At 35.8% G+C, this 24429-nt stretch overlaps 1 protein-coding gene across 1 annotated transcript in view; it reads right to left on the reverse strand.

The window, feature by feature from the left end:
• The window catches only part of LOC107193181 (glutamate receptor ionotropic, NMDA 2D-like), a 67885-nt gene that overhangs the window by 18580 nt on the left and 24876 nt on the right, over window positions 1-24429 (reverse strand). The window contains exons 7-9 of the mRNA XM_015582584.1: window positions 21977-22158; window positions 19399-19634; window positions 16846-17039 (exon numbers count right to left, since the gene is read on the reverse strand). Coding sequence (XP_015438070.1) covers window positions 16846-17039; window positions 19399-19634; window positions 21977-22158 — 612 coding nt within the window. The remainder of the gene's footprint in view (window positions 1-16845; window positions 17040-19398; window positions 19635-21976; window positions 22159-24429) is intronic.

Consider the following 24429-nt stretch of genomic DNA (forward strand, 5'->3'; position numbering starts at 1 on the left):
TTCTTTTCGCGTCCTTTTTATGAAATATACATATGTGTAAGCATATAACTCCTGTATCAATTATGTCAATAAATGATAAATAAATATCATTTCAAACAGCAGATTTTTATAGTATTCCATGTTTCTTGTATATTGAATACTCGGAATATGTGGTGTCATTTTTACAATTTATTTCTCCGGAATACCATTTCAAGTATTTCGCATATAATTTCATTGGTTAAAAAAAATAAACATCATTGCAACTACAAATAAAAAAGGTTTATCGTTACACACATTGAGCCGCGTACTCCCTAATTGAGCGAGCACGAGCGAGCATTCGTGCCGTTCTTTTCCTACGTTCGGCGAGAATCGAAATCTCGCCTTGGGTCGTAACTATTCCATTGTCCGGCATTTATGCCTTTCGTGTAGCGAGGTTACATTTACCGACTGATTTGTAGTTTTATCACAGACGAGATATAAGAATAGACCTATCATGCAATGTAATTTTCTGTCCCATGTTTCGGGTGCGTCAGAAGCCCCCGTACCATTTCAGTTTGCATTCCTTGCTAACGAAACCAGGACAATAATGTATACATATATGTATCGCCATATGCAGTCACGGGTGTGTACGGTGTCGAACGTAATTCTTGAAGTCGGAAACTTTTATCTGGAGTGTGCTCGAACCAGCGTGACTTTTGTGGGACACCAAGTCCCATAAGATGTTAGGTCTATTCTTATATGTATCTCGTCTGTGGTTTTATCGATGCTGATGGTAACATGGCAAAGTGTCTGACATATACCATACGTGCCCCTAGCGGAGAATCCTCGAAGTATACCATTGTATATTCTTGAGTCTGAACGCGTCAAACGTAGAAACCAAAATGTGACTTCCAGAAATGATAAATTGACAAAAATCGCATTTCCACAATAGTGTGATAGTGGTGTGCAGAGCGACCTGTTCTGCTTTTGACGAGAAAATCATTAAATCGTGTGATATTTGACAATATGTGACTGATCAGCTATCTTGTGTGCGTGCATCGGCGTCTGTCTCAATTGTACATTTTCTAAAATTTTAATTCTTTCAACGTATGTTGTTTATTGGTCTTTATACGGACCAGACCACACTGTAGTGAGGTTTACACGTGAGTTCTACACCCGCGAAAACTTCATTTGTGCAATTATCCAGGCGCATTTTGGTTTCTGCAAAATCGATTGTCTCTCTCTCGTGCATCGCGTATACATACACACGGAGCGCACGAACATAATTCACGGCCCACGGAGTCTCCCCCTTAAGGAAATTTGAATATAATGTTCCCTTGTTATTACGTTATTTCGATACACATTAGTCCTTTCCTATAGTCAATACCGTCCGGAACTGTAAACGCGATTATAGAGAGCAGTGGATACGATTCTGTGATCATTTGACATAACTACCTTTCGGTTTTTCATTGCTATGCTACATTTTAACACGTTCACTGCCTGAATTTTTATTAGTGGGAGAAGATCACAAAATACATGTGTATACATTTTTGTTATTAAGAATGTGTATATACAGGGTGTCATGTATCTGGTGGAACAACCGAGTAAGGGGTGATTCTACGTGAAAAAATAAGTCGAAAACATAGAATACAATTTGTTTATTTGAGACTTTGTTTTCGAGAAAATCGACTTTGAAAGTTTATTGACGGTAGTAAGTAGAAACGGAAAGCAATGAACACAGACGCGCTATCAAAGTCCTATACAATTAAATGCGTATCCAGCAGATCTTAAAATTCGGTTTTTTCGAAAACGAAGTCTCAAATGAAAACATTTTATTCCGTATTTTTGACTTATCTTTTCACATAGAAGCATCTCCTACCCGGTTGGACCACCAGTTACATGACACCCAACTACTGTCATTATCTAGGAAATCGTCGATGAATGTTCGCAGGTTCCTCGGCACTGGCAAACAAAGGTCGCCAGGTGTAACGCTGACTTTTTAATAAGGTTTGGCATACCGATAGAGCTTGGAATTCTGAAGCTAATGATATTTTGTTTCATCCGTTTATGGCCATTAGTTTATGAAGTATTTAATGTTCACTGCCGAGGAGCCTTCGAATACTCATCGAGGATCTACTGTACTTATGTTTGTAAGATTATAAATGTTACTGTTAACGAATTGTATGTTTTTCATACAATTTAATGTCACCGGTGGCCACCATTGCAGTCAACGTGTTAATCGAGTTAATGATAAGATTATACCGACAACTACAACAATACTGAGATTTGTAAATGAGTTGCATGTCATATCCGAGCACTATACAGGGTGTCTGAAAAGTGTCTCTCTTCCGGGAAATGAGGGGCTGCTGGGGTGACTTGAAACCACTTTTTCCTTAGCGAAAATGTTAGCTGTTAAAAACAATATGAAAGTGTTAAAGATAATTTATAATTTACACAAATATAAAAAAATAATAATATAATTATAATGTATAGTGTAATTAATAATTAAACAATTAAATATTTATACTTTTTTTGTTCTTTATATTTATATTTTTTTTTATGATCATTTACTTTTATGATTTCCTAACGATATTGTTTTTCATCTTATCGAAATAATTTGGAGTTCCGTACGTACAAAATAGTATAAATGTAAAAAACAAAGAAAAAATATATATATTTAATTGTTTAATTATTATTTACACTATACATTAGAATTACATTATTATTTTTTTATATTTGTGTAAATTATAAGTTATCATTAACACTTCTATATTGTTTTTAACCTAATTTAATTGAAAAATGATTTCTGGACTTGAAAGCAATTTATTCACAAAGATTGATCCTTCTCGATTGAAACGATATAAAAATCAACTGAATACGATAAATAGTTTTCGAGATATAAATTCATAAGCACAAACCATTTTCATAAAAATAATGAAATGCAAAAGGCTGTATTTCTTGAGGAAATTTTTTCTTTTGTGAAATTGTACCATGGCACTTCTGCAAAACACATGTGCGGTAGTTAGCGTCAATGTCTTTTAAGTGGAGTCGCAAGCCGATACCTTGTAGCTCAGGCACCGTTGGAGAATTTACAAGGGTTTGTAGCCTACGTGCGATCTTGAAGGAGGGTCCGTGAGACGAAACAGACCTGGGCGTTGCACGGTCGCGAAAGACCACAGTGGGTCTTTCAGCTATCGATGGCCTACAGGAACGTTTATGTGAAACAGATGCGTGAAAGTTAAAGATGGCCAACAGTTCGATGTTGCGTTGCCTTGCGAGTAAGGACATTGTTCCTGGAGGATTTGGCTGGCATTCTCGGTGGTAAATTTATGGGATTTCAAGGGTGGTTCTGAGAAAAGCAGTTATTGTGCATTGGTTTTTTGCCCACTCGCATCTTGCGAGTTGCGTGACGTAGGCGGTCCGCAATCGGGAAACCGTCCTAAATTGTCATTGGTCCTAACATATTCCCACCTAAAGTTTTACTACGGAGTTTTCGGGATAAGATGAAGTTCCTTAGGAAAAATCACAGACAGTATCTCGTGACATTCAGTAACAGTGAAGCATGTATTCGTCGCACGAGTATTTTGGTATTTTTCTTAACGTAGGAACAACACATTCCTTTATAACAATAAATTAAGGTAGGAGCAACACGATAAATAACAAAACTACTTAAAGTAAATAATATGATTCTGACAAGTGTACATTTTTCTTCGGGTTTCTTAAAGAAAATTATTTGTAATCAATATCAATGTAGCCAGTTACTGAACTACGGATTTTTATGTCCATAACGAACTACGATCAGTATTACATTACCTTTTCGTTAGTACGTTATTTGAGAAGGACATTTACAATTTAAAATAATTGTGTATTCGTCTTTTTACGTTACACATGATTTTCTTACATTTATGTTTCATTTATTTATCACTTAAAATGACAAACGAAAGATGATAAAAAGTTCGATTTGTTATATTTTTCTTATTTGCTATTATACGCGGTTTCCTGGGATGCATGCAAACTTGCTTGTTCGGAGTGTCATAGTACAAGCGTAGCGCGTAGCCACCGCTAGCGCGAGAACTCGGCTGGCAAACTCGCGCTCTGATTGGTCCGGGTTTTTCGTTAATATCTCGTTAACAAAGCCGCAGCTAACATTTTCGCTAAGAAAAAGGTGGTTTCAAATCAACCCCTCATTTCCCGGAAAAGAGACACTTTTGAGACACCCTGTAGATATCAAGAATAGTTTTGTAACTTTTACATCTTATTCGGTGATCCCAAGTGGGTAACATAATATAACAAGACAATACTGTGTAATGCATGCAAAAAATTAAAGGATGCTTTGTTACATAAAGAGAGACTTTGAACCATATCAAATCAACTATTCTAAAATTCTAATTCCTGTAAAGTTTATGTAAATACATTCAATTTTCAAGAGAAATACGATAAAAGGGCTGCAAGGTTTGTCATTCGTACACGCGAAAGTATCATAAAATCTCGATCCAATTCACCTCGAAAGTTCGAATTAAAAAGCGTTCGCGATTCGTCGAAACAATACACTCGGATGCTCCGTAAACAACCACGGGCTGATACGGATAAAGTTTTCAAAAGAAACTTTTACCCCGGCCGGTTCGAGGAAGTTCGACTAGATCTCGTGTCGTTGGGAAATTCTGCCTTTTGCAATCAGCGCGCATTCTTTCGCTCTTGTACATTCACTCTTTCTTTTCGTCCCCCTAGTCTTCACCCCCTGGTTTCTTTCAGTCCTGCATGGAAATACATAGCATATCCAATGCAGTGGAAATACATAGTCGACCGCGGGTCTCGAGATCATCGGAGGTTCAATTTATTTCTGGTTACTTGTGTTCGTTAAAAAATGGTAATACTTGGGTATGTTATTTTGTATATAATTGGAGTCTATTTACTGTTTCATTGAGCATTTAGTATGCTTTAACATTTATTGTTTATGTCACTGTAAAATTGAAACCACAGCGATTCCAGAAAAGGAGAGACAAGTCTTTTAGAACACGATCACCAACCGTATGAAATTTGTATTAACCCATTAAGTACCGAGCAGTGAGATGGGGCAATTTGTATATGTATATATACTTATTTTTTACTTATAAAATTGTATGAGAAAGAATCTAAATGTTATACAAATTTTTTGGATCGGTACTTTCTGTGTAAGAAAATGTGTTTATGCAAGTTTGGACAATTTTTTATTGAAAAACGTAAATAATATAACTTATATGTCATTTTGATGAAATGTAAAAAGTGCATTATAATACTGGGCACTATATTATAGAAGCCCATTACATGAGAAAGATGCATAAAAAAATTTCCATGTTTTTTTTTGAAAAAATTGGTTTACCATAGTGCTATAAATAATACAACTTCTTTAAATTTTGAAAACGTCGCACAGTGGGGTATTTGACCCGAAAAGCTGGCCAAACCCCAAATTTTATTTTTGTTTCAAATGAATAAAACTTTGTTCGTATGTTCCTAAGAATGAATAAAAGTAAACTGCTATATTATTTTTTCGTAAACAACAGTATTTAGCAACAAATTGAGGCTTAAAAGTCAACAATTTTTGTGCTCGAAGAAAATGCCAAGGAACCTATCGTAAGAAAGTGATTTATTACAAGTGTAGTGTTAAGGAAGTGCAATAACAACATCTGTAGGATATAGAGGAAGGTGTGTAGAGTAATTTGACACCTTGTTTCCTTCACTTGTTTGTGTGGTTTTGATAAAATAACAATTTGAAAACAGTGTTTTTTTTTCGAAACATGAAGTATAAAACATTGAATTATTTTTTTGCACCCCAAAGCACCCCTTTACGTTTTATTTCTTTTTAATCCTTGGACATTGCTTTATATATTTCTTCAACAATTAGGTGTTAAGAGGTGCTAAAACTACAATTTTGGCCCAAAGTATCGCCTCATTTGTGCACTAGTGAAAAATTATTGAGATTCACTGTTCCATAATTTTGTTATTATTCGTCAGAATTTGCTTAAATGAAAGGCAAATTAAAGCTTGAACTTTCTACTTTCTGACGCTTTCATTCGATTTTATTTAACTCGGTGCCCAAGAGGTAAAATCTTCTCTTATAAAGAGGACCTTCAAATTGTAAAACTTGGTTCATATTTGAGAACGGATGTTCCTTACAGACAACGGTGTTCGAAATTTTGCATACGTTTCAGAAATAATGATTCTTTGCCTTCAAAACAAGCCAAACTGCATCCAAAACGGATGTTTTGTAACGAAGTTATGGCCATTTACAGAAACGCCTGTCTCTTTATGGTTTCATGTCTTTTGTGCATGGCACAGTTCAATGGTCTGCGTTTCTGTAAATGACTATAACTTCGTTAAAAACCATCCGTTTTGGATTCAGTTTAGCTTGTTATGAAGGCAAAGGATCATACGATAGGCGTATATCGTATGGTTGGTCTGATGATGGGGTAATTGAGGTATGGATGATAGATCGATGAGGAACAGATATATCATAAGCAAGAAATACTGTCTGATGAAGAATCTGGCAAAGCATTTTCTGACGAAAATTAATCCTATTGTACATTGCAAATAAAAAATATTCTTAATACATAAATTATTTTATATATTATACACCATAAATCAAAATGTCTATGATCATAGATACAATCGACTCGCGTGCATCCATCACTGTCAATTGATTGTTAACCTATTGTAAATTTCGTCTGTCAATTCCTGACGATTGAAGTTTTTAGTAAGTTATTAACTTTGTTAGGACTAGGGTTCGTTGATGACTTTCTATGTATGTATTATACCATATATGTATACACATCTTACCGTACACAAAACATTTGAAAAATATAGGTTTCCTGTAAAGGCCTGTCTCTTTGTTAAACAACATAGTTCTTCGATGTATATGTGTATTTTATCCTCTAGATAATCATTTTGATAAAATTGATTTAAAGAACCAAAAACTAGAAAGTTTAAACTTTAAAATGGTTTTGTTTCATCAACTTTGGATGAATAGGAACAAAGTTATGAGATTTTTTTTAAGATTGAGTAAATTTTAAAATAGTTTTGGCCAGCTTTTCGGGTCAAATACCCCACTGTGCATCGTAGGATCTCATTCTAGGAAGAAATAGTGACCAGAAAAGTATTAAGCAAATCTTGAAAATTCTCTTTCATAAATGCAACATGAAAAACAGAATTCAATAATATAAGTTGGATCCAAATGGGTTAAACTTCTGCAGAATTGTTTAAAATCAGTACATTTTAAAACATACTTATTGTTGCGGCGTCTCACGAATAAGCTCGTGAATTAACTACTGCTCGTTGGTAGATTAATACCGCGGAGCTCGTTTGAAAGATGATGTTATGGTAATTGGTATTATGTGTTTTAAATGATTGACACAACTTAGTAACACACTTAGATTTTAATATAAATTTAACAACGTGATGTATGTGTATGTGTGTACTGCTTGTGTTCTGACTGATCGATGTGTTCTTGTTGACGGTTGTATGTCTCCTGCCGAATTAGGGAATGTATAGGTGCTTGCTAGAACGGATCGACTCTTGATTGGTGGGAAATGCAGAATTTTGTTTGGTATAGGTGGTTCAAGAGGTGGTACTATATACTCGTGCCGATATCATGATACTGACGTACCTTATATAAGTATACGTGTGAATATTAGATAGATTGGAACTGTACGTAGATTTATACACAGGGTACGTACAAAAGGATGTTAGAAGTAGGAAGAAGGTGATTCTTTGCGCAAAAATACATCTGAAGTGTAGAATAAAGTTCTTTCATTCGAGGCTTAGTTCACGAGAAAATCGATTCCCATCTATCATATCTAAAACGCGTGTATTCGTGCTGGCAATAAGTAGAAACGTAGTGGAATGAAAAACGCGTTGCCGAGGCCTATTCAGTTCATACGTCTATCAAGCAGATTGTCATATTCCATTATCTTGGAGAGGAAGCCTCGGATGAAAAATTTTGATTGTACGCTTATAATGTGTTTTTCTATAAGGAAGCACCACCTGACCTCTTGAACCATCCTTCCGGCTGCACCATGTACATAAATGCATATATATCGATATATATATATATATATATATATATATATGTATATATATATACAGGGTGTTTCGTTTATCTTGGATTCCTCAATAGGAAGCAATCTTAAATAATAAAGCTCCTTAATGGGTCGCTAGGACAAAAGAATTTAGTTCAAAATGACAAAAATTGTGATTCTGACTGTTACACATTAACATCTGCTTTTTATAACGCGACGTTGTAGTATACATCAAGATGAATACAACAATCTACAATACCATGACCTTAAATGATAAGAATCACACTAGTTTAAAAGGGATTTGGAAATTCAACATTCCTGATTTTCTGTATAAGACGTTTATTCTACAAAAAATGTTCTATGATTTCCGTTGGATTCAAAGCATTTTCAAAGAAAGCGTGTTTTAGGTTGTAACTTTACTTGAACAAGCTTTTGGCGTTGCAGCTTCTAATGTTTGTAAAATATTAAACTAGCGTGATTTTCGCCATTCAAGATAATTGGAAGGTCATGGTGTTGTAGTTCGTTGAATTCGTTTTGATATGCATTACAATATTAAATTATAAAAAGCAGACGTTAATACGCAAAAAACATCCATGATCTTGTCAACTTGGAAAAAATTATTTTGAGAGAAAAAAGTCAGGTATCACAGTATACGTTATTTTGAACAAACATCTGCGTCCTGACACTATTTTTGGTATTGGTAGAAGTAACGAAGATAATAAGGAATCCAAGATAAACGAAACACCCTGTATTTACACACAGGGCGTCTCAGCTAACTTGATCATCTCAAATAATGACTTACCGGTACACTTTATGAAAATTTTGAGGCATGGAACTTAAATGACATCAAGGGGCACATCTTATAAGGTATATCCTATTTTTATGGATGGAGGCATTTCGGAGATTCCAAGGTCACCTTGATTTTTGTTAACGGAACGACCTATTTTTTGTACCATAGATAGATAGAGAATCAAATTCTGAGTAAAAATGAGTTGACCTTCAGATGTCCTAAACCTAATAGTTAACGAGATATATACAAAATAACTTGTAATATGTACTTACTATCTGGAACCTATACAGGGTATATCACGTAACTTGACCACCTTAAATATATCGCTTATTTTGTATGATAGAAAAAATATCAGGGGAGAAAAATATTCTGTTCGAAGGCGCCAATACGGTGATGGGCCGAATTTTTTTCTCAAGGTCATTTTTTTCGAGATTTCAAGGTCATCGAATTTTTCTTAATGGGACTACATATTTTCACTACAACACTCATATAGCATATAAAAAAACAAATCCAACGAGGTGCAATATGTTGACCTTCACGTGACCTTTAGCGAAAAAAATCATGAAATGTTTGTCAGTAAGCTCAGTACGCGTTCGGGGACGGTAAATGAAGGAATTTCAATTTCATTGGAACAGTCTTTAGTTAAATCTTTATTTTAGAAGGTGTTCAAAATGTGCACCATGAACCTGCATACATTTTTGGCGGCGGTAAATAAATTCTTGCTGTACATTTTTAAGTTGCTCTGCAGTAATTGATCTACATTCATGTAGAACCCTTTGTCGCACATTTTCTGCCGATGAAAGGAGAATACGAATGTCTGTTTACAAGCACCAGGGACAATTACACGGTAAACTGTTCCAATGAAATTGAAATTCCTTCATTTACCGTCCCCGAACGCGTACTGAGCTTACTGACAAACATTTCATGATTTTTTTCGCTAAAGGTCACGTGAAGGTCAAAATATTGCACCTCGTTGGATATGTTTTTTTATATGCTATAAGAGTGTTGTAGTGAAAATATGTAGTCCCATTAAAAAAAAATTCGATGACCTTGAAATCTCGAAAAAAAAAAAATGACCTTGAGAAAAAAATTCGGCCCATCACCGTATTGGCGCCTTCGAACAGAATATTTTTCTCCCCTGATATTTTTTCTATCATACAAAATAAGCGATATATTTAAGGTGGTCAAGTTACGTGATATACCCTGTAGACCAAGTGTCGTCCACCTTTTAATACCTACTGCCCACTTTTGTATCTTTGTTGATGGTAAAATTTCCTAAACTCCCATCCGGTACCGCAATAACTCAGTTTAGCACAAGTGCTAAGTAATTTTTAGAGAGAAGGGTTTATAAAAAATATGTACTTAAAGGACAATGGTAGAAGTTGGCCAATTTTGGACCTGGCTGGCAACGAAAGTTTTTTACAGGATATGTTTCTACAGGTCCTAAGGAATCCAAAATGTATAATTATTTACCCTGGAGACGATGGGAAAGTTATAAAAAATAAGCGCAAAGTTCGGAATGTGGTCGTTAGTAAAACTCACCTGATTAGTTGTCGTAAAATAAACTTGAATAAATTTTCTTAGATTACAGGAGATGCTCGAAGTGGTGACCGTTTGCGTCAATGCAAAGTTGCAGTCTCCGTATCGCTGCATCATAGCTGCAGCATGTGCTAGAATAAGTTCAGAAACGAGAAGACATGCACGTGATGTAGCGATACAAAGATTGCAACTTTGCATTGACGCAAACGGTCACCACTTCGAGCATCTCCTATAATGTAAGAAAGTTTATTTTACTACCATATTTGACCTTGCATGACACATCGCGATAAAAAAAACATAGCATTCCATTAAAAAAAATAGAGATGACCTTGAAATCTCCTCTATGCCTTCACCCACGCAGAAAAAGTTTGTGTCACAATATGCCCCCCTCTATACCGTGTAAGTTTTGTATATAACATTTTTTCATATTTAAATGAGGAACCGAGGGACCACCAACCTCCACACTGACCGAGAGCACAGGGCTGCCGCCCCGGTCATCGTCATCATTCCGGGAGCCAGCGCTGCCATCCTCACGTCGTGCGCTTTCCGGAGAGCCGGTGTTGCCACCCTCTATTCTGACTTCAGCCAATGCGGCGGGCATATGCATTACACGGTCCGGGAGAAGAGTGCGATTTCCAGACCGGTTACAGGTTTCGTGATTTTGTCAATAACTGGCAGGGGGGTGATGTGGCGGCCTTAGGACTGCCACCACGTCCTTGTTTCTTTTCGTTTTGTTTTAGCGTTTCTCACGGTCTCGTGCGAGTCTGGTTATTGTCATGCACATTTGGTAATCAGGTTCGGGCGAGACCCGGGGTTCTTACTCCTACATCCACTTTCATCGAGGGTCCTTGGGTGTTCCTAAAACTCCTTCTTTGTTCAGCTTTTCTACGACGATTCTTTCTCTCTGTTTAGACATTAACTTCCTGCTTAGGGCGTCGTGAAGATCTAGTGCCCGTGCACATTTGGCTTGTGGACCAGCTTGTGTGGTCCTTGCTGTACGCTGATTTCTCTTTTTACCATCTCGACACTTTTTCCAAGTTTCCCGGCATTTTCGGGTTCCTCCCCTACGTCCTCTGTCTTGCTCTTTACTCCATCTGTCCTTTTTATTTTCGCCCTTCTTAAGCTAGCGCGTAACGACGGAGGTCAGTTTGGCTGTATCGGAGTACTGAACGGAACTTCGTCGCGCGCGCGCAAGGATCTTGTACAGATAGACGAATGAATTGAGTGTCATTTAAACGTGTGTATTACTGCTGTACTCCCGTACCCCACAATATTATTACAAATAACGGCAATATTCAAAATGGACATAGTTATTGCCCCATCCTGTATTTTAAACATCAACCGTCATTTCGTCAATGCGTCGCATTACCGTGCTATCGCTAAAAGGCAACATTTCCATTACTGAAGAAATAAATTCTTCGATAGAGGGTATTATCAAAGTTTCGCCAATATTATGGCTTTTACCAATTTTTGCAATTAATTGTGATATACGATAAGCTGCAGTTAATCCATCTTCGTTCTTTGCATGTTGATTCTTAAATGATGCAGTTATTGTTGAACGGTTTTGAAATCTTTTATACATTTCTTGAAAATATTCAATGGGCTTATCTTTATCATTTGAATGTATTGTAACAAGATGTTCTCGCAATCGACTTGGCTTCGTTGCTTCATTGGATAATGTCTTGTGGCACAATGAACACATTGTTATAACTGTTCATTTATAACAGATTCGATGAAACCCATCTTCAGATACTCTGGTAAATAACGACGAGCGTATTCCTTTTTTCGAGACATGGGTCCACAACTTTTTGCACAATTTATCAACTCGTTCCAAGCTGTGGAGGCGTGCTTACTCTCACAAATCTAACCACGTATTACCCCTCAACATGGAAGATGTTACGGCTCGAAGACTGAGGCCCGTCACAGAGTCGAGCGGAGCGTCGGCAAATTAGTTACATTATATGGGCCGTTCACAGTCTTTTAAGGCTCTTTTTCAGAAGTGATCCGGGACTAGCCTACGCGATTCAGTACATGAAGGGTTAAATGCCAAACTAACGAAGTCGTTAGAAATGTATTCGATATATGGAGAAAAAATGAAATTTGTAACAACGGACGAAAACCTCCACCACCCACCGTGAAAGCCTGAGTGGTCTACTAGTGGCCGGTAGGGACCAAGTTGACGATCACTGGTATAGACTATGGACTACTAAGGTAAATCTCCCAGTGGTTGAACGTTTAAGGCGAAGATTGCGGTTGCGAAGACTTTTTATATATTAAAATAATATAGATTGGCAAAAAAGTACATTCAATCGATAGAGCAGAATTTTTTCTTCCAGACAAGTGGTTATAAGAAAGTGTTCACGTGAAAAGAAGTATTAAAATTTATGAATATTTAAAAGCGTTCATTTGGCCGAGGGATTGGACGGAATTTACGACGTATCTTAGTGATTAAATTTAGCAGTCCCAGTGTTTGGACACAACATTCAATAAATTATTCATAGCTGATTTTTCATAGTAAAACATAATACTTATCTTTCATGTTGTAAAAATTCAAATAAAAACCTAACAGATTTAATTTTCTAACAAAAATTTAATTTTGTAACAGGAAATCCTCGTTCTCTGAGATAGAAAATCCACTGAACAAGTTTCTCCTCTTCTTCTTTCGTGAGGTACGTTGATGGACCCATTGTGGCAATTAAAGGAATTGTCCCTTTACTTTTAATATAAACTGTGCTTCGAGGCACTGTATATTTGTCACTGGTAATTCTTAATGTCATGCCATTTTTAATAATTTTGACAGCATTATTATCGTCTTGTTGTGAATAATTTTTTTTACTCACCTTTCCCTTCGGCATCTTGAAAGTCTTATGTTATAAAAAATTCCGGAAACAAAAGAAATGAAGAAAGAGGTGATTTTTAATGAATATTCAGTACGCGAATCGCTTACGTTATGGTTGTGTTAAAATAATATGATATTTATGAATGAAATATGTAAAAAAACTATGAGCTCCCAAAATTAAATATTGTTGTTAATATAAAAAACACAAAAATACCTACTGTAATATAACGAAAATAATTTTTTAAGTCATATATTAACTCTGCTCGATGCTGTTCCAGTGACTAAGACAAGCGTCCAACGACTACGCAATCAGCATTTTCATTACCTAGTAAATAAACTCGGTAATTTCGACATTAAAAGAAAAAGGTTTTATTAAAACAAAGTTGGTACCAATTCTGGAGACTTTAATAAATTCAAGAAACCTTTACATAATCGAAACACACGAATGATTTATTATTTACGAGCTTAAGAAATCCGCTCTCAATGTTAGCGAAACATTTACGAAGGCATTCATGTCACCTCAAGTTCACGATTGCTGAATGATAATATTTTTTTTAAATAATACATCGCACTTTTGCGAACATTTTTATATGATTTTTGATAAGAAATAACTAAGGATAATTATTTTCTATCCTGAAGTTGGCTATTATTTAAAAAAAATTTAATAGTAACAAAAACTCACGATAGTGAGTAACCACTGGGGGACATTTACCTTATAGACTTAATAGTTTAATACAGTGCTGGGCAGCGTAGGGGCACCTCAGGCGCCTGTTTCCTCTTCCAACCTTTCTTTCGCTCCGTGTGCCTTCGTAGAAACAAAGAAGCCCAGACTCTTGTCCCTGTCACTCCATGGTAACGGTGGACGAGATGGAAGGGACAAGTATTAGCTCCCAAGAGTCAACTTTGCCCACCGCTGGCTGGTTTAATATGTGCTCGAACTGATGCCCCTCAACCCTCAACTTTTTTGCAGCGATTTCAATGCAGTGATTATTTTGTGATAATCTCGTTAACTGTTAGGTTTAGGGCGTATGAAGGTCAACACATCTTTACTCAGAATGTGATATTCTATCGACTTATAGTTCAAAACAGATAATTCTGTTAAAAAAAAATCAAGATGACCCTGAAATCTCTAAAATGCCTCCACCCACAAGAAAAGCACGTGCCTTATCAGATCTGCCCCTTGATGCCATTTCAGTTTCACAGTTCAAAATTTTCATAAAGTGTACCGTTAACTTATTATTCGAGGTGAACAAGGTAGCTGAGACACCCTGTATATGTATGTATATCATTAGATAAGTGGATGCTGTGCGACCAGGCTCCAAGTGACGTTGGAAAGTAGGTCAGGATTTAAGCTCGATCCACAAGTTCTGTCGCCCTGAATTTATGCTGGTCGTGGTTTTAATTAATCGAGCGTTAATTGCTCCCGTCCCCTTTCCCCGCAACGAGGAGGGCTGTTGGCATACATGGACGTCCATTTGGCTTTTTCGCGTTTCCATGTACGCGATACGTGATGAGATTAAATCCTTGCAGACTTTACGGAAGACAGGTGAAGTGGCTATGCAATAACATGCGCAGATCTTTCTTATATGGGCCCACTTCTGTTTTATGAAACACTTTCGTAACTGACGGGTAAAGGGTTGGGAGACCGAAGGGGGTCGACGTTACAGAATATGCTCTCTAGAATGTGGGTCTCCGGAACGCCGTGGAAAACAAGCCATGGAATTCTGCGCGTTACATCCACGTGAGAAAAGCGTGGAACGTTTGGATGTATTATTTCTTGTAATGATCGACTCTCTTACTGATTTGTCTTTGGAAATTTTTGTTCTCGAGGCCATTTGCAGTGGTAAATTAACTTAATTTGGAGCTTTGAACATACAATTATGTGTTATTAATTATAAAATAAGTAAAAGTCATACAATTTATGGTCTACGAAGACTCTAATAAAATTGATTATAATACTTGGATAAGAGGTATGAAAGAATTAAAGAGAGTAACAGATTAATAGATCCTGTGTATTAATGGATAACAATAACATTAATTTTATTTAAAGACGGGTATGTTTTTTTAGTGAAAACAGCAATAAATTTTTTATTCTTTGCCGTTCCGGTATTAATTTTTACTATTTTAACTTTACTATTTCGTACTGGAGATAAAAATATCGTATAAATATTTCAAATATTGAAATATTCCAGTTTTTAAATTAATCCTTTAAAGACGCCGCAAGTTTTTCGTTTCTTCCCATTTGACCGACGGTATGTGGCGTCACATACATACATTATTATAATCTGTTAATGAACCACATTTTAGAATATTTTTCAAGTGGCCATACAGGAGCTGCGTAATGAATAAAATTCGGTCGCTGAGAACGGTATGAGAATCGGTGCAATGTTCCGACGCCGTGTATCAGAAGGGTTGAAAGCTGCTTTTTTCTCTGTTAGCGTTCCCCTTTTTCGCACCTGTGTGTATTTCGTTCCCAAAGTGAGTGGTATTTACAAGAAAGCAAACGAATTAGTGGAGTATATCGAATAGCAAGATAAAAAAATCACTTCGTTGCCGATCGCACGCGAACGTTCGTTTTTCAAACACAAATCATACTTTACATCTCTATTGATTGGGTTTTCGGTTTGTCGTTAGCCACTAGACGGATCTCGAACTTTCAATATTGTAACAGGAATTTATGTGAGGCACTGATGAAATTGTTCGTATTTACATTTACTCGTTGTAACTGCTACGTGTACGTATATACATATGGGTAGGTAATAAGTTAACAGGTGTATCTAACGTTTTCCTACGTCATAATATAATAATAAAGAAGTAAAGGTGACTAACGTGTTACCACGGGAATAAGTGATAAAGGTTTAAAACTGGGCTAATTGTAAGTGCTAAATTAGTTGGCTGATTGAAGTTTTCAGATAATAATCTTATGTTGGGGCAGTACTGTCTTTTATTATTTCTACTATTATTTTCCTTCGTTAGCAATATTGATGATTATGTAATACAAATTCTTCTATGAAAAATAAGTTTCCTTTTCTTTTAAATTGATAACACTTACTAGGGGAACTATGTTTCTATTTAGTTCTAGTTTCCTTATTTAGAAACTAGTATCTTTTGTGAATTTTTATTTAATTTCTGTCGTTATAATTTACTCTATAATAATCCGTAGATAGAAAACCGAAAACCACAGTCACAAACTGGGGATAGTTTGCGATGTCAATCGTAATCGGGATATTGACTTTATCCAGCCCACTAATTAAATGTTTACCATAGTTCCGTCAAAGTGACAAGGGGAGTTTTAAATTAGACAAATTAAGCAAATTAAATTTAGAACTCAACCAACATTTACAAGGCAGGTAATAGTATAATGGAACTACTAAAGTGTTATTTTTAAAAAAATTCATCATTAGCGATGCATGTCATACAACTCGTTTGTAATAATCGATTGGAAATTTAAAATTTCTTCTTTTACTTCTTGAATTACTTCTTGAGAGAAGTCAAAGACGCTTGTCTGTGTTAGGAGTTTCCTACGTGAAAGAGACGTTTTCTGAGACCTTGTCATGAGATGAGTCAGAGCAGAGAGTCCCAATTATTGTGCACAAAGTCGCGAACAGCTTTGATCTTACAATTAGAACGACATTAGATCGAATTACGTAAAGGATAAAAAGGCGTACTTAGTCTGACTCGGCTTTATCCCGTGCGCTTCGAGGTCCTTTTCTAGCTGCCTTATTCTAATCCTGGCCATGTCCAGCTCGTGTTTCACTTTCCATAAATGTGTATCGCAGATTGGGTCCCTGCATCTGTGGTACCTCAGGATATCCTGGGCTTCGTACACTGCCCCACGGAATGTCAGAGACTTTCCCATGCTCTGTAAGGAAGTAGCGTTCACGTACATTCCTGGTCATAAGATTAAGAGACACTTATCGAATATGTAGCAGAGTAAATCATCGACGAATGTTCGAAGGCTCCTCGGCACTGACAAGGAGAGGTCCCTGGATGTAATGCTAACTTTTTAATGAAGTTTACCACAGTAGATAGCGCTTGGAATTCTGCAGCCAATGATATTTGTTTTAGCAATCATTGGCCGTTAGTTTATGTCATATTTGATGTTCGGTGCTGAGGAGCCTTCGAACACTCATCGATGATTTACTGTAAATATTACAAGACATTACGAAATTGCTGAAAGTTTGAAATAAATATTGTTTAGAGGATATTAACACTAGACCTACCAAACAAGTCAAATTGACTGTCCAATACATTCTTATAATCATGGTTAAAATGTGATGACAATACAATTTTTATTACCATACGAAAATAAAGAATTCAGTTAATTTATGAATTTTCGAAAGTTTGCCATGTTTATCGGTCGTTAGAAATAGATATACGTTTATAGTCGGTAGTACTAGTATTGAAGCTCGATATACTACGACGCTAATGCTACCATAAAATAATAAACGTAGCTTAAAATATGTAATTTTTACAAAAGTACACACTTTTTTCATACAGACTAGGTGTCCTAATACTAATGAGCAATAGTGTACATAAAAAAAAAAAAAGTAGCCGAGGAATAATAATATTGAAAAAATGAAAGAAGTAATGTTTTAACTTTAATATTGTTTAGGATTTCTATAAAAATTGATAATTTTTGTCTTTTATCTTTTTCGGAACTGAAAGTGATATTGAATGAATAGTTTTTATGAGAATGATAATTTTCAAGAGAATCATTTTTAATTACTAAATTTATAATATGATTGGGTTTAATGAATTAATACTTTTCGTAATTACTTCTGCGTGTAGTCACCAAAATCGCAACCGGACGAAACTAAACTATGTACATTTAATTATGATAATATGTATGTATTATATTTGATTATAATGATGGATAGCTTCAATCAACGCATGCTTTTAATAAGGAATTGATTATATGATTGATTATATTACAGCAAAATGGAACATCCGAATTATAATTAAAAATTACTTTTAAAATATTCTAGTATGACAGGAATCAGTATTTAGTCCCGACCAACTGGAAATAATTTCAATTTTCCAGCCGCGTTAAAAATTTGAAACGATCTGTACGTCGATTTGTAAACCCTGTCAAAAAAATCATTGCACACTTGAATTTTTCTCTACGAAATTTTTTTCTTTAGATGTTTTCAAGTTCGACTAAATCTGTGAAAATACTAAATAGTCTCGCTATGATTGGGAATGAATTTTGCGTTGTAGGGGTGTTATACAGTGACTTACAAGTTTGTTCACGGAAGGCTGTCACTTCAAAGAGTATTTCCAATTTCATTGTAAAATCAACAGCAAGCCTTGGTTCGCAAATACAGGCCTTACACGTGAAATTATTGTAACCATTAATCGTTGTAGATCCGATCATTATAATCTCGATGCTTCACTGTCACGCGTAGGTATTATAAATCAACTTAAAAAATGCCAACTGTTTCTATGCAAGGTCACTACTCAGTCAGCCAAACATTGCAGCGTTTTCATATGTATATCACTTTTTAAGAAAATGTAATCTACAAATATAAACATCTTACTCCATCGAAATCCACATGTATCTCTAAATATCGTACATACATATATAATCTAACAATCTATATTAAAACCCATGTAAAGCCATGTAACTCTCATCGAGAGTTCATTTGTACTCAAATAAAAGAAAAAGGCTGTCACTTCTAGTTGACCAAATTATTAACCAAAATGAGAATTTTATTTCAAAATTAGAGAAAAATTTATCACGAAAGGATCGTAAAATTAATGATAAGAAGAATACACTGCCTAGCATAACTATAAAATGATATTATAATTTTCAATCCTTATGTATTGTGGTTAAAATAAAAACGAACCACCTTTTCTCTAGGGAATATAATCTGTGTTTTTCTGTAGAAACATTATTTCTCAACGTGATTTCAGACATAGCATATATGGTTCGTTTGTATTTCGTTATGCCACGTAGCCACGCAGTATATAAATAGAAATTGCGTGTAAGCTTTTTCATATAATCGTTACTCCAAAAGTCTGTGAATGAATATATGTGACTCACTGTAAATATGTACGTAAAAGAGTGTACCTATCAGTAAGATTGCTCGGTTAACGTTCAACGACGTAATATGTATGCAATCGATAGGGAACTTCAACGCCGTAAATTATCGTCGAAGATTCGCCGTGATCGATATTCTCGGCGCGAAATATATTACGGAAGGATGGAAACAGCTTACCAGGCTGAAAAGGGCGCAACAACCGCCGCCGTCACTTCGCGCGAGATGCTGCCTGACGTACTTGAAATACAAATGTTCTAAGAGTAGAAAGGTCGCGGCCAAAAGGATTCCCATCATCAGTAAGAGAAACGCAGATAAGAACTGCTCCAACGCCAGGGGATCGCTGCTCTTTTGAACCTCTTTCCCCGGCTTACAGGTACCGGTCATCCAGTATCTTCTGAGACGCTCCAAATCCCCTGAAATATTAAGAACATTCTCTTTTTAGCGAAGAGAACCATATTAGGGTACACGTTTTTCATTACTAGACTGTGGATTTCTATGCGAAATCAGATTTTATAAAATAGTTTATAAAGACGAGAACAAAAGCTGTCATTACTTAAGTGTCATGTACTTAATAGTGGTAGAATTGGCCAATTAAAGTCAATTTTCTCGAAAACGAAGTCTCAAATGAAACTTTTTCATGTAATACAGTACCTGACTGTACATGACACCCTGTATAATTTATCGATTCTGATTTGAAAGTTTTGTTTCATTTGAAATTCTATTTCACTGACAAGGGAACACCGCGAACCCTTACTCACGGATTTCAATGCAACTTTGTGGGTTTATAGAGTGATTCAAGGCAAGAATAACGGTATGCTTCATTCGTGCCCAATCGCCCGTTGAGGGTGTGAAAACTAACCTCAAAGTCAAATAGGCACTCCCACTTTTTTGCGTATAACCCTTAAAGTACAAGAGATAGAATATAATATTTCAAACAAAAGTTTAATGGTACAATAAGCGCTATAAACATGCATTGCCAAAATTTTGAAGAAAGTTTTTTTCTTAACAAGAAAATTTTAAAACACTATTTTCAAAATTCTGTTAAGGCAAGTTTATAGCGTTTATTGTGCCATTAAACTTTTCTTTGAAACATTTTCTTCTATATCTTGTACTTTAAGGGTTATACGCAAAAAAGTGGGAGTGCCTATTTGACTTTGAGGTTAGTTTTCACACCCTTAACGGGCGATTGGGCACGAATGAAGCATACCGTTATACTTGCCTTGAATCACTATAAACCCACAAAGTTTCATTGAAATCCGTGAGTAAGGGTTCGCGGTGTTCCCTTGTGAGCTTTACAAGCTATAAATATACACGAAATCCGCAGTGTATTAAAATTACTCTCGAAACTGCATTTTTTAATATTTATGAATTCGGATTAAAAGGATTGTATGTTGGGATGATGGAGCAGAAGAGGTGCTAATAGTAACTTTGTTTGATGATGGATGCAAAAAAGGAGACACGATAATTTTTTTTTTTAATCAAGGTGTGGTGTTGAAACATTTAGGGTGCAATCAGAATTGAAATTTTATTTTTATTAAGTAAGGGTCTGTATGTTTGTTAAAGTTATATCTAAAGTGTCATTTTCATTTAGTTCGTAACTTATGTTAAAAATAAAATGGAACTTTGAATAAACTGTATTTCATTTCTTTTTCTTTAAACAAGATCAAGATTTTGTGTATAATATTTATAAATGGTCTTACAAATTCTTGTTGATATTGGAAGCATTATTGGTTAGTGACACACCTGGGCAGTTCTTAAATGATACTATTTGAAATATTATTTAACATATTATTTGAAATAATATTATTTGAAATAATATGTTATTTTACTTCATAGTTATTTCCAAGCCTGTGATCACGTCTGAAATAATTCTTAGAAATAATTGTGAAATTTTTCTTCGAGATTATATCAGATGACTGAATCTGAGTTTGGTTTATTGACATTTTTCTGAAGAGTAACACCCCTCTTACATCTTCAACACCAATGGAGCAATTATTTTCTTTCGCGACAATATTAGTTGGACCCAAGCAAAAATCTTTCACGGATGAGCTTTCTGAAAATCAGGTTTTGCTTAAACAAATTGCTGTAAAGATTTTTTCAAATAAAATCTTCCTGTTGCATATTATTTTGAGTCTTATTTCTTTTGCCAAATTTGAAATACAGAAATAACAAAATAATTAATTATTTGAAATTGCTCTTATTTCGAATGAATCGATAATATTTTTATTTTCAAATAACAGTATTGAAAATAAAGTTCCGAAATAAATCATTTCAAATAGTTACTTCTCATTTTCAATACAAATAAAATTTGCCCAGGTCTGGGTAGGGATGATTCACTTCCTTAATATTCCATTCTGTTGTCAAATTTAAATGAATTATTGATACGTAAAGTATAATATTATTTTCCAGTAAGTAACGTCAGTGTACGAACGGCAAGATTTTTCATGTCTATATTATAACAATGAATCATTTATAATTTGCATACATATTGTTTCATTTTCTTGTCTTTGCAAAAGTTATCAAAATCGTGTAATTGTATAATATTAAAAGTGAAAAAATTTCTTTATAATCACTTTTCTGTCGGTTTGTTAATATTAATAAGGAAAGAAGTAGGTAATATGTATAAGAAAGTTCACGTTTTTTCCATAAATAAAATAGTACTGAATCCCAATATCGAGAACAGTGGACATTGTTGAACATTTCTTTGTAATTTTCCGCGATCGCGTCATAATGGAATTGTGAGAGATGTCGATACCATTGTCCCTGTAGTCCAATAGACGTTTGTTGAACATCTGCAGGTACTTGGAGTTTCTTGAAAAAGCGAGACCGTATCCTGTCATGGCGTACCAGGATCCTACGGTCAGCAATCGGCAGTCTTCGTCTTGCGCAACCAAATAATCCAAAACCGTCCCGTCGTAGATAAAAGCGTCCATGTCTCTGTCACAAACAGAATAACGTTGCTCACAAACCGGCACCAGAAGAGAAAAGAAATTCAAGGAAAATCGGTGGAACGAACGAATCATACGTCGAATCTCAATCCTTTCATACTTTCTGGTCTTTTTACTTTGGAAGCACGAGGCTCATTCTTATCTCAGCCATTTTCTTTCGGAATTTTCCTATTTCTCCGCAAAGTAATCTCGACTGAAATTTCTTCTGATTTGACACGACTCGTTTAGTTCATATTATTTGAATCATATTTTTATTACTTTTTTTGGGACCGATCTTTCGGACAGTAATATGAAATTCTAAAAATTACTAAGAGGTTCTAGGCAGTATGAATTTTAGAAAACTGTAACTGATTACAGTTACGCTTAAAGAGGACAAATATTTCAATATTAAATTATATCGTTACATTTGAATTATTATTAATCGCAAGTAAGTCGAAAGTATAAGAACATCCATAAATGAAACAACAATCATTTTTATATCTAGTGGGAAATACAGAAAATTATGTTCACTGTTTATTCTCTATTTATGCTTGAAGAATGTGGAAGATGACGTTTTTTTGACAATAATTGACAAGAGAGAAAGTTTAGCTATATTTGGTATTTTCAATATTTCTATTGTAAGTCTAAAAATAAAACCAACCGGAACGAGAACTAATATCAAATATGTTGTAACCGTACTTTTGCCTATTTAATAAATTTATCGATACGAGATTTGCCTGATCTGTAGGGCGGTTACTCTACTTCCTACTGTCGTTCAAAGGATTCCAATGAACACAGTAGAAATGCAGGATTCATGCCTTGGGGCACAAAAGGACAGAGAGAGAGAGATGGTCAGTTAAGAAAATTGCAGACGAAATCTGGTAGAATTACGGTATATTCTAATATGCCCTGGTTTTAACTACAGTTATGTTACTACGACAGATATTTCGATATTCCGCGACACGCTTTTTCACACTTCGCGTACTTACAATCGTGCGCGATACACGCGCGCAATGCTATAATTTCGGTTTAGTGAGGTAACGCGTTCCTAGCTAGAGATGCCTCGATATCTGTCGCAGCAGCTGATGATCCTGCCGATAAATCGGGAGGAATTCTCGGGTGGCGACACACACCAAACCCCCGCCTGCCCGCAGTACAAAAGACGTTGGTGAGAGGCACGCGAACGTGGTCCTTGCACCTATTTCCAACGCAGCAGACAGACAGACGTTGGTCGTGCTTCAGTCGTACACTCTGGTCAGGAATGGAGTTCCGTGGCTAGACGTCGCAGCAGCCGATGATTCTACCGATAAATCGGGAGAATTTCTTGGGTGGAGACATGCACTAAATCTCAGTCAATCCACAGTACAAAAGAGGCAAGTGAGAGGCACGCGTACGTGGTCCCTGCACTTGTTTCCAGTAAAGATGGGGTAACATCAATCATGCTTGATCTAACACATTACTCGGCGTCTACGTTCCCTTGTACATACGTCCCAGCAATCGATGCCGATAAATCGGGAGAACTCGGATGGAGACGCGCACCAAACCTTGATTATCCCGCAATACATAAGGTGGGAGACCCCTTTGGGGGCCATCTCCGAATCGATCGAAGCGCTGAAGTAAACAATCGGACGCTAGCGGAAACACATATTCGATATTTGGGACGGCTTGATAATACGACATCTAACGGCAGTACCCACAAATAAGTTTTGTTCCCCGTTACCATCAAGTTGGGTTTGTATATTTGCTACGCGAAGACAGTGTTGCTGGACAGTATCATTTTTCTGACGCTGTTGCCTCATGTCCTGCATGAAATTCTGCCCGTGAGGAGAACGACGGAATAGCTACGGCCTACGGCCTACGGCTCGTGGCGAGATTTGAATTTTCGCCGAACGTAGGAAAAGAATGGCGCGACCGAAAGAGATTCGATAACGAAACAATATTTACGCATTAATGTGTGCAACGATAAATCTTTTCAAATCGTACCTGTTTTCCAACCTTTTCCACAGCTGACGAACATTCTCAACACCTTTTAGCCTTCAAACAATAGACAACGACTTTTGACTGTTTCATATATATACTGGGCGCCAAAATTAAAGCATCACTAAAATTTGCCGAAAATATTGGTCATTTTCAGATGCCTATATCTTCGCGAAAAATAGCTATAAAAAATATTGTGACAGAGCGTTTTGTAGCCCGAAGTTTCTAGTTTTTGAATCGGGAATTTAAAAATTATTTTTATGTAATTTGTTCCTTTTTTTTAAAAGATGAAGCGCAGTAAGCG

This window comes from Dufourea novaeangliae, unplaced genomic scaffold, assembly GCF_001272555.1.
Source record: "Dufourea novaeangliae isolate 0120121106 unplaced genomic scaffold, ASM127255v1 scaffold563, whole genome shotgun sequence".
Taxonomy (NCBI): domain Eukaryota; kingdom Metazoa; phylum Arthropoda; class Insecta; order Hymenoptera; family Halictidae; genus Dufourea; species Dufourea novaeangliae.